This window comes from Triturus cristatus, chromosome 9 (assembly GCF_964204655.1).
Source record: "Triturus cristatus chromosome 9, aTriCri1.1, whole genome shotgun sequence".
In the NCBI taxonomy this organism is placed as follows: domain Eukaryota; kingdom Metazoa; phylum Chordata; class Amphibia; order Caudata; family Salamandridae; genus Triturus; species Triturus cristatus.
This window is the reverse complement of record NC_140592.1, coordinates 1,209,626,780-1,209,638,714: the sequence shown is the minus strand read 5'-3', so window position 1 is coordinate 1,209,638,714 and position 11,935 is coordinate 1,209,626,780. Positions and strand designations below refer to the sequence as shown.

Genomic DNA, 11,935 nt, shown 5'->3' with positions numbered 1-11,935 from the left:
TAACGTTAGTGCCACAAGTCCTGGCCAATCCCTTGCTGAGAGCAGCACCAGGAGTAGGATTGGGTAGGGGAACCCAGCGCTCATTCTAAGTGCAGAGGGCTGCAGCTGCCCAATCCCTTCTTCTTTCTAGGCACAGAATGATCGGCTTCTAGTGCGCATGTCAGGCTGGTCGCAGAAAGGCAGTCGGCCAACCTGACATCCGCACTTTGAAGTGTGAGTGTGTGTCGATGACCAAGAGGTAAGCCTATTGTATCTTTAAGCCCCACCCACTCATCACTAAGCAACTGGCTCGTGGCTAATTAAACAAATTCAAATATTTGAACTCTAGATGTATTTACATTAACTTCGGAGGCTGGGTGGGCAACGCCCCAGTAAAGGAGCCGCCACTGGCACAAAGGTGTGTGAAGTGTGTTGGGCAGCCTGATTGTGGCCCAATGTTAGGGGAGAGAGCAGCAGTGCCATATCTTTAAAAGGTATGTCGCTGCCCCGCTCTCTCCTTTTCACGCAACGCTGTGTAGCAAGTCAGGTTGCTGCACTGCATTATTGTGTAAAAGAATAGCAAATTTGCCCCAGAGTATTACTAATTATTTTCTTGATATAGAGAAATCTCTCTGAAAGGCAAGTAGGGCTGCAGCAGGGTCAGTCTAGTATCTGGTGGCGTGGGACTGTACTGGAATGCCTAAAGCAAGTCTGTTGCATGTCAGGCTTTGTCTTAGATTCCTGCTGGCTTTCCAGAGGCAAAGGCCACCTGATAAATGACTGACACTTCCCCATTCCAGCAGGCACAGTCTGAAATGAGACTACCAACGCAAATTGTCCACAAAACATTCAACAACAGCCACATGACATTTGCCTGGCATGCTCCCCCTCCCACAGAAATGGCCTGGCATGAGTTTGACTGTCCACCTCATGCCTAATAGGCTTTTAAAAGCATTGCCTTATCAGGGAAGCCCCCAACAAACATTAAAAGAACCATTAGTAAAGCCCTGTACTCTCTCTTGGGTTCAACTACTGTACAAATATAACAACCCTGCCGCCCACCTGGCAGAACAAATGTACACCCCTGAGGCCCAGTGCAACATCTAAAGTCAGGACATTGCCAGAGTGGAAGTCAGTACAGGAACCAGGACGGTGGAAGCTTCCACATCCATATTTATTTACATCTAATGTATTTGTAAAGCCTGAACCTAGCCGCGTGGGCAACGGAGCGCTTCACCAGAAAAAAATGAAATACAATATAAGCTAATGAGAACCAATAAGCACTAACAGCAGACAGCAATGGGGGAGCTAGAGGCAGGTTTAGCAGAGCAGAAGGTGGAGAATTTAGTCTTACACATAAGATCCATATTTGTCATTGAAGAGAAAATTTCTATGAACAATTGAGATTTGCTTTGAGTACTTCTTTTTCCTTTTGGGGCAAAAAAGCACATTTTATTGAGGCATATAAAACAGTGACACAACAGTGAGCAGGTTCATTAAGAATGTAATTTAAGACGAACAGGCACCAATCATAAGTTGTAAGATGCAACTGGAATTTTCTCTGTAAAAGTTCAGTAGATGTCCAAAAACAGAGATGCCACCAACTGAATGAAGAATAAATCAAACCATTTGTTACAGGGTAACTGGTCGCTTCGATCTGTGGCCATACTGCAATGAGATGAAATGTAGAGTTTAGGTTACAGCTCAGGATCAAGAAACTACAGTTTTCTTGAAAAGAATCAATTACTTTAGCCACAGCACGCGCAGGAGCTGTACGCTTATCTACATAAGGGGGAATTTAATCCTGTCCCTCATTAGAAACTAAGTGTCTGGTTTCGGACATGAAGCGCAGCCTTGCTTCAGCAATTAGCTTTAGATCTACCTCGGTCCTCTCAAGAAGCAAGCCGAGCCATGCATTAATGAGCAAGGTCGTGGCTCCTTTCACCATTCCACTCCACTTAATAATGGCCGCCGTGTTGGTTAATGCCCATTACCGCCTGCAACTCAAGCTTGAGGGGTGAAAATCAGATTATCTGAGTTTATTGAACCACAGCTGATAAATGCTTTTCTCTAAACAAATTGCAATCATTTATGAACTGGCTGCTTGTGCAGACCGGACAGGCTCATGCGCTTGATTGGGAGCAGCGTTGCTAGCTACAAGTTTTAATTGGAAATTTGAATACCTGTTGCATGAAGTACTACAGCCCTCCTTCTCTGTCCAACTTTCCATAGGCATTTCTGGAAAAACAAGCTTATGAATACCACTCTTACTTGGATACTTTTTCTGCTATTTATGGACTATACATATATAGGATGTAGCGGTGTAAGTCTGCAACAGGTAGGAAAATGGCAGCTCTCCGTACATCTGCCAGGCCAGTGTGAATAAAATGAAAGAGTGAAGGATGAAGGAGGGTTTGTGTGATTTTCTGGACTAGTAGACCACCAAATAAGCAGGTATCCAGATTTGTAATCCCGGCTTCCCTCTTGACCAAAATGCATGATATTGAGCAAATCAACTCCTGACTTCTTTTGCTTTAATGTCCTTAGCCACCAAAACTGTGAGTGCTGAAAAACAGGCTAACTCTGATATGATGCACTATATACCATCAAGGTATTTGTATCACTTATATTTTGTGCAATGGGTATTTGTCAAGTAGAGATCTCCCTTTATCAATATTGTATCGAATTTGATTTTGGGAAGGGCCAATGCAGCTATACATTCACCCACATCTTTAATTTAAAGTACACAATTTAGCAGCAGGGCATTGACAGCCTATTTTCATGACTATGCTTAAGATACATAGGGAATGGCCTTTCCCAGTCTTGGTATCTGGTTTACCTGGTTGTGGTCATCACAGAGGTTTATTCAAATGTTCCTGTCAACCAAGGATAAGCCATGAGATTTGACATTGCAAGAGCCATCAGAATCATGGGCCCCTTTACCCCGTTGCATAAAGTAGGATTAGCAACCAGACGAATGATAATATGGCGATGTTCTAACACTGTATAAAAACAAATGCATTGGCACAACAATGACGTCATCCTGGTATGACTATGTTTTGATGGTCATTATCGTCTGGGATGATGTTTCAGTTGTGCGGTATTACCATTACGTTTACACAGTGAACACCTCACAAATGGCCAATAAGGGATATGTACTAGGCCATATTTGAAGTTAATTTGAAGAAAGTCACCTTGATGAACCAATTCTAATGGCGTGTGCAGTTGACACATTTATTTACTTTAAGTAATTTTAATTTTGAACAATTTATAATGCAATCTCAAATAATACTGGTAAAAAATAAAATAAAAAAAAACACGGGTTATTGAATCCCAGAGTTTAGAGTTAAATTCAAGGTTATGAAATAGTGCTAAACCAATTTTCTAATCAGAAAAGACAGAAGAATGCTAAATTAATTTAAACGCGCTAATTAATAACAAACATAATACAGCTTCCTGTGTAAGTTACCAATGCTAAACATGGTCACTGTAGTGTTTTTTCTATTCCCAGGGAAGAGAGGAACTGTTTACATTTACAGAAGGCACAAAGGAGGTTGGGCAGAGGAGGGTGTGTAAGAAAAGGCAGTAAGGGGATTCTAGAGGTAGAAACAGAGGTCTTAGGAGCTGACACCATCTCTTGGATTGAAGGATCAATTTAAAACATAAGATAAATCATAGGGTTAACTATTAGGAGTCACAAGGGGTGTCTGTGGAAGAATGAGCGGGTGCATTGAGAACAGGTTTTAAATGGTATTAAAGGAAAATTCAGTGAGATAAGGTACTGATCTTCAACTTTAACATTCCCACAAAAGGAAATCAAGTACTTTGTTTACAATAAATTCACCAGGCTTTTCTCGCTGATTTACTAAAGTTAATCGAATATTCCTTTTTTCTTGGAGATTGATTTATCAGATTTTTGTTTTATTAGGTACAAATTGGATATTAATTTATCAGATTTTTGTTTTGTTAGGTACAAATTGGATATTAATTTATCAGATATTTGTTTTATTAGTTACAACGATCGCCAACTTTCAATCGGGAACGTGATTTAGATTTGCAGCCCCCATACCGAAATGTTGCATTTCCCCAGCAGTTGGATTTTCTGGAATGATGGCCTATTTGTGATAACTACGACCTAACTACATTTCCATATTTAGTCATTTTCACGGTTCGGGAATTGAACATGCCTGCAGCCTACCTTTGTACACTATAAGGCCAGCATGAATGAAGGATGTGAGTTGACAGGTTTTGTGAGAATATACATTTGTTTTCAAGATGTGAACTATGATTTTCCCAAGGCCCGTGTTCTTTTCCAGAATTTGGCATCTTCTAAGAGGCTGCACCAAGCTATGGAGGATGGGCTACGGACGTCCCCAAAAGTGTATCACAGCCACCTGGTCTTTCATCAATTGTTTTAATGGAATCTTACAGCTTCAGCAAGTGGCACTGCACAGATTTCAAAGTCTCACGATATACAGAACTCAAAACTGCTTGGGACCCGCTCATCAATATCTTAAAAGTCCATGAGCAGCTTCCAAACCACATCTGTTCAGAGACTTCACCAACTGGATAAGCGTGTAGAACAGTCACTAGAACACATCGGGTTCTGTATTCCAACGTGAACGCGGAGTTAAATCCACATCGGTGGTCCAAAACAAGGACAACTTGAGACAGGATGTGAAGATTGGATCTTACCACAAATGCACCCTTTCATCACACTATACCTGTGCTTTTGTACATTAATTTAGGCAGAATGATCCATCGCTTAATAACCAGGCAAACAGAATGGAAATCCAAAGGTTTTCATCGACTGTAAAAGCAAGAATTATGTATCCATAATCAATATGGCATAAAACAATTTCTTAGATAGCCTCAATTATGGAACAAACCAATTTACTGACAATGGACTGAGTTTTTAGACAGTTGAGGGAAAGTAAGTCATTTTTTTACAACAAAAACACAAAACACTGTACAGGATTCCAGCATTTCATAAGCCACTTCCAATACTGAAATAACAGTATTTTGGACCGACGTGAGCTCCATGCTTTGTTTCTTCATATAATGTGCCTGCGAAAATTGCTACATTAAATATACATACAGCACAGCGCATTTCTAAGAGCACCTAAGATCCAGTACATCTCATTTTTGGACAACAAAACACCACCTAGAGACACTTCAGGTTCCAAGGAGGATGAGTAGTGCAGAGAAGTAATTGACATTCAGGTGAATACTTGATGCTGCAGTGTGACGGGCAGGTCTCACTGCAAGCCCTGCCGGGGGTGGCAGAAACAAAATGGATGCACTTGTGCCTTCAGCACCAGCAGGCCTTTGGCAAGTTCTCGGAACCATCTGGTTTGCCGTCCTCCTCATTGAGCTCCGCTATGCTCAGTTCATCGGTTGTGTACATGCGCAGTCCGTCTAGCTCCTTCTTGTGGGCTTGTAGCACTAGTTCTGTCAGCCGAGTAAACGACTATGAAGAAAAAGAAAATGGAAGTCAATTCAGGAGAGTACGGTCACAAAATTGGCACAAAATGCATGAAATTGGACACTAACATTTACTAGGACTATACATGGTCTGGTTACTTCTGGGCATTGTATTAGAAATATCTAGTCCTGCATGTTTATGTGTATAGCGTTGGCACAATGGCTCAGTGAGTTGAATGCTTGTTGCTAACTAATGTGGTGAATCTTAAGATAACAAGCATGACTCCACTCAAGAAGACTAGGGGCCTGATTTAGATCTCAGTGGACAGGTTACTCCATCACAACGGTGAAAAATATCCTGTCTGCCGAAATATATATCCCATAGGATATAATGGGATTTATATTTCGGCAGACGGGATATCCGTCACCGTTGTGGTGGAGTAACCCATCCCCCAAGATCGATATCAGGCCCTTAGTTCCCATCATTCTAAGGTTTGTAAACTGAGTGTCATACTTTAGATTTTTTATTCGTATACATTTTTATTGGCATTTAAATATGAAAAGTTCATCAGAGCCGTATATTGTTTATGGTGAAACAAAACCCTCCTTCCCATCCCAGCATGCTCTACTATAACACCCAGAAGAACTACACGATGAACACTTGAAAGGGCCATATGTGAAAGCCCAGTTGAAGAACTGCCCCCACACTATCACACACAGGAGGAGCACCTACCAATCATAGACCCCCAATCCAGCATCCAGTACCCCCACCTTTCTGTCCATCCCACAGACAACGGGGGCAGGACATCTGGGGGCTCCAAAAGCTCTGCAAGCATTGCCACCCAGCCGACAGGTCATCCGCAAGCTTGTAATTTCCACATTTTTCGAATATGCCTTGCCTCAGCCACTGTCCATTTAGCCATATCACGCAGCCACTTTCCGGGCGACAGGAGACAACCACCTAATGCCATCCCTCCACTTAGCGAGTACCAAACCCAAATTAGGAAACTTTCTACTAGCTTTTTATTTTTATTTTCATGCTGAGATCATCCCCAACAGGCACTGTCCAATGTCCCAGTAAATGGACCTCCCCGTAACCGCATTTAAGGTCTACAATATTGTCTGCCAGTATGCGTCTAGGTCAGGACACCCCTAGAACATATCTATAAAATCTACCACATGCCTGGCAGAGTGGAGAGAAGAGGATGAATGCCGCGGGTTAATGGCATGCTGCGTGGTTGGGATGAGGTGTAGCTGATGAACTATATTATACTGAACCAGTTTGGATCTCACATTCGTGGTGGTCCCCTTCACCCGTTCATGAACGCCCTCCCATTCTTGATCGGAGAGAGGAGCATCCAGAATTTCATGTCACCTAGTTTGCACCAGGCACCCAATGTTAGTTCCTCTCACAGTGCCCTGTACACATGTGAGATCAGTCTCAGACTCCCCCGAGCCATACTCAGCAGAGTCCCTAATGTCTGTGAGTTTCGTGGGATATCAGGGAAGAAGGGCCATATCCCACGAGCCATCTCCACAATTTAAGCAAATTATAAAAACTGTCGGGTCCCCAAGTGGAACGATTGCACTGCGTCAGCTAGAGTAATAAACCGATCATTAGGGTATAAGTCCCGCAAGGAGTCACACCCCCTGGCCGCCCCCTATTAACTGACATCATCCATGCATGCAATGAGCGCAAATGGGCCCAGTGCCCAAATACACATATCAGGTGCATATGGAGCCCTTCACAAGACCTATCAATTCAATTCAATCAGCTTTATTCGATTATATACATAATTTGTAAAATTCATATAGAAAAATCAAAACACAGCTGAAACAAAATGAATCTAAAAATTTGATTACATCATGATTGAATTTCTACATTTTAAAACATTCTTTAAAAATATGAAAACTGATACAATCAACTGTACTTCTAATATTTGTAGTAACAGGAAGGCAGGGCGACATTGTCTTAAACCACTATTTCTTAAAATTGGCAAAATCCACGTTTTCCTATTACAGGAATAAAATTTGCAAAAGAACAAAACATGTATGGTCGATTGAGTGGACACATTATCACATGGACATTTACACAACTAACTTGTCCAATCATTCTGGGCGGGGAAAGTAAGAAGCCTATGAAAAATACCCAATCTCAGATGAGTCAACAAAAATCTATTGTGTTCTCTTGTTAACATCCCTAAATAAGGCTGAATTCTGTCAGCAGGAACTATTAGCTGGTGACCTTGTACCGTAATTTTTTGTAATTCCACGTATCTTCTCTTATTTAGTAATTAAAACAACTAATTTTAAAACTTTCCTCTGGACGTCTTGTAAACTAAGGGGCTCCAAATAATATTCAGGGTGACCGAGAGTACAGACAAAGTTTTTAATACACTCAAGCCATCTAATATTCAGAGCCCCATCCAGACTACCACAGTCCCTTAGTACCTGTCTGTTTAACTCCAGCTGTTCCGAGGTCCAAATCCTGTGCCACAGAAGTACTGGTTGAATTTTGCATATATCAGCAATACAAGTCATACCTAATTCAGTGTGGCAAATAAAAGTGGAAGTGCTATCAGGGACAATCAGTAAAAATCTTAAAAACCTGTTCTCAATACTTTGTAATGGGTTAACATTTTCGTAGTCCCAAATCCCTGCCCCATAAATGGCTATGGAAATACATTTAGCCTTATAAATCTGTAGTAAAACCTCTGGTACCCGTTTTCCCAGCTTCCTGCTAAAATTTAAAAGTGCAGCAACAGCTTTTGAAAACAGCAACCTCCTAGTCTTAATTGCCTGGGTCCAAGTCCCCCTCCTGTCAAAAAGGATCCCCAGGTAGGAGAACGTGTTACAGCATTCAATATGTTTCGTACCTAACGATACAGGTCTACAAGACCCATCATCACCAGGGTCAGGTTGGCCCCCCAAGGGCTGGTCACAGCGCAAACCCCTCCAGCTCACCTGTGTGCAGTGTGTTATTTACTCAACTCTGTGCACAAGGGCCAGACAACAGAGGTCAGCTCCCTCCCTAAGGCCCTGTCTCCTCTGAGGTCCAGGGCCCAATCCAGGGGCGAGTCCGCTGTCAAGCAGTCAAGAAATTAGGTGCACCACCTGTTACCACATGTCACTCTAGAAAGCTCAGCATGAGCTCCAAGCGAGGGAGGTTCACCATTAGGGGCAACACCTCCCACATCACAGTCTACACCAGCACCAGCTCGTGCCCCCAGCTCCTCACACCATCTCCACCAAAGACCTCCACTTTGGAAAGACGGGTCGGGTCTCACTGACTCCCCACACTCCAGGTGTTTGTGCTAAAAGGCCCTTCTGGCCGCCTGTCATGTTGACTGTTTCCTTATAAAGGGTGGGCACTGGATTCCACTCCCCTCAGGAGCAAGTGCACACCTCACCAATTAGTCCCGCACATTCAGCAAGGCCCCCTGTTCCTCAGCGAGGCTCAGGAGCCCTCAAAAATAGCTTTGAGTCTGCCCGGCACACCCCTGCAGCTTTTGGGGGGGCCTCAGATGCCTGCCTCCAACGGCAGTAAACCTAAATGATAGCTCTTCTCTCCCTCAGCGAGCCGCTGTACACCTCTCATGTAGCCCTGCCATGCAGCGCTCGCTGCCGTGCTCCGTATCACCATGAGACACGAACTAGGTTGCCTCCATTATGCCGCCTCCATTATGCCGCCTTGCCTCTACGTACTGCCCTCGGGTCTCCGAAGTCCCCCGGGGCATGGGTCCGCAGCAGAGCTTTACGACCAAAACAGACAACACTCCAGGCGCATAAGGGCCACCTCTCTCCCTACGCCACACCGTTCCTCAAGCCTCCTCAAGTCAAGGCTGCAGATTGCCCAGTGGCATTGTTTGGGTTCTCTTTGCTGCTGTCAACTGCCCAGCAGCTGCGATGAGTCCCACAATGGGGGAAAGGGGATTTTTGAGTAGTTTAGACCCCAGAATAAATAATGATATTTATACCGTCAGAAACGTGGCTAACTGGGCATCTTGCGTGGCCACAACCCCCTATACTTTGGGTTGTAATAACACTTGTTATGTACAGGACTTAGAAATGCAATTTGAAGAACTATATAAAAATAAGTTATTAGTTACATTTGTATGCGTAAAGAGGAGTTCAACGCCATCGAGTACAATAGCAAGAAGTATAACTTGTTTTTATATATAAAGTTCTTTCAAGCGGACTTGCAATACTGCAGCATTGTAAATAATAGATGGACAGTTAAAAACTCAATGGCAGTCATGTTGTGGTCATTAGGAACCAGAAAGTCAGAGTCAGCCTCCCAGTCTAGCATGGAACTGATCACCTTCAAGCTGCACACACATCTGAGAAGACGGTCTTACTTCCCTGAGCTGTGGTTCAGGCTTTCAGTGGACTATCCAGTAAGGTACACTAGGAGTTCAGGATAGCTTCATTTTAACATTCCCAAACACGCAGCCAGAGGAAATTAATAAATATTAAGATGTTGATTTGTGAAAACTATGTTTTTACCAACAGAAAAACACACCTTCACATTTGGTTGAATAACAACAAAAAGACATAAAAATGCAAGTTGTTGTTCCTGGCACATATGTCAGAGATAGACTACTCATGCTTAACCGTGATAAATTATGAAACTAGTTTGTTAGTGGAATACGATTTGTAGAAAAGCAATGAAAGCCTAGGGCAGCCCTAACCATTAATATGTATAGTAGCCAATTATTATATATATATATATATATATATATATATATATATATATATATATATATATATATTTATTATCTACTGGCGGTCGCCAGTAGATAGTTATAGTTAGGACCGTGTTTCCATAGGAAATCCGCAACATTCTATTTGGAATAACTTTGGCGCTGGTTGACGAATCCTCGCGAAATTTTCAAAATAGGTGGGGCGCTCCGCTCCGCTCCTACCCTGAAAGTCTCGGGGGGGATTCGTCAAGTGGGGGCTGAGAAAAAAGGGGGGTCCCAAAACGCGTTTTCCCCATGCAATTTTCCATAGGAACCTTTAGTCCAAGGTACAGCCCAAACGGCTGAACAGAATTACTTGAAATTTGGCAGAGAGGTAGTTCTCAGGTCAGGGATGTGCCTTTTGCAGGTCTGGTGTCAATCTGTTCAGTAGTTCCTGAGAAAATCAAAAGTAAAATCATATATATATGTGGGCGGAGCCTAACCACACATCTCATCCTGAGATCTGATTGGCTGTCAGCACTTCATCCAAGAAGTGTTGGCAGCCATCTTGGGACCAATATACATGATAGCACCTCATTAAAAAGCATTGCAGTTAATAGAAGGTTTTAAGACTTTAGTTACATTATAAATCATTTGTTGATGGTACCATACTCATTTTAGGAATTGTGGTATGTTTTAAGGTGATTTCACCATGTGAAAAAGCCTTCTGCTGGGATATCATGATTGAGAGAAAAATATTTTCTCATGCTTTTCCCACAGAGGTTTGGAAGGTGATCTATAAGCTAAACTGAGAGCTTATTTTCTGTAAATTCACATTATCTTTCTCAGTCATGTGAGAATGAAGTCTGACATTCTCAGTAAAACATGTACATCCAACAAGGGCAGAGACTGTCAGTTGATTCCTTTGTGTTCTACTGCAGCTTCCCAGAGTGTTCCAAAGAACAACTAGAGCGCTAACAGTCCTACTTATGATAAACGTATGGCACACCTGAAGCCATCTTGCTTGGATTTAAGTGGTAACTCTTAAAACATTTAATTTAAAAAGGAACAAAATGAGGGGGTTAATTTTTCCATAAAAAGTATGATTAGTGCTGCAGAAATAAAAATTAGGGCACATTTTGAGTGACTTCTCAAATCCTCTTCTATTTCATTAAAAAATTCTGACATGCAGACTGAAACATGCACTTTCAATACCAGCAGCAGTTTTCCCTGGTGAGCAGTAGCTTTACTACAGTGATCTAATGAGCAAAAAGAGTGCTAACATTCTGAATTTATGGCAAATGTGTGACACATCTGAATGCCTTTGGAATCAAAGTAAAAAACTGAAAGTATTTCCTACTGAGGAGAGACTGCAGTAAATGAGGAAATTAGGAAACTTCATAACAAATAAGTCTGCCAAGATGGCCACCAGAGACAAAAGAGCCCAAATATCACCCAGATGTAGCCCAAGTATAGCCCAATGACAGAATGTCCCAGAGTGTTCTTAAAAACAACTAGAGCGCTTACTGTCTTTATTATGACAAAAGTATGGCACACCTGAAGCCATCTTGATTGGAATAAACTGGTAACACTTAAAACATTTAATTTAAAAAGGAACACAATGAGGGGGTTCATTTTGCCATAGAAATTATTATGATTAATGCTGAAGAAAGAAAATGAGGGCACATTTTGAGTGACTTCTCAAATCCTCTTCTATTTCATAAAAAAATTCTGACATGCAGACTGAAACATGCACTTTTAATACCAGGAGCAGACTTCCATGGTGAACAGTAGTTTTACTACAGTGATCTAATGAGCATCTAGAGTGCTAACATTCAGAATTTATGGAA

General features: G+C 42.1%; 1 protein-coding gene across 1 annotated transcript in view; it reads right to left on the bottom strand.

Annotated features, from left to right (window-relative positions):
• Positions 1-1,385: 1,385 nt before the first annotated feature.
• RAB15 (RAB15, member RAS oncogene family) overlaps positions 1,386-11,935 on the bottom strand; it is a 355,439-nt gene continuing 344,889 nt past the window's right edge. Inside the window, exon 7 of the mRNA XM_085627227.1 lies at positions 1,386-5,449. Within this exon, the coding sequence (XP_085483353.1) occupies positions 5,291-5,449 (159 nt within the window). The 3' untranslated portion in view covers positions 1,386-5,290. The remainder of the gene's footprint in view (positions 5,450-11,935) is intronic.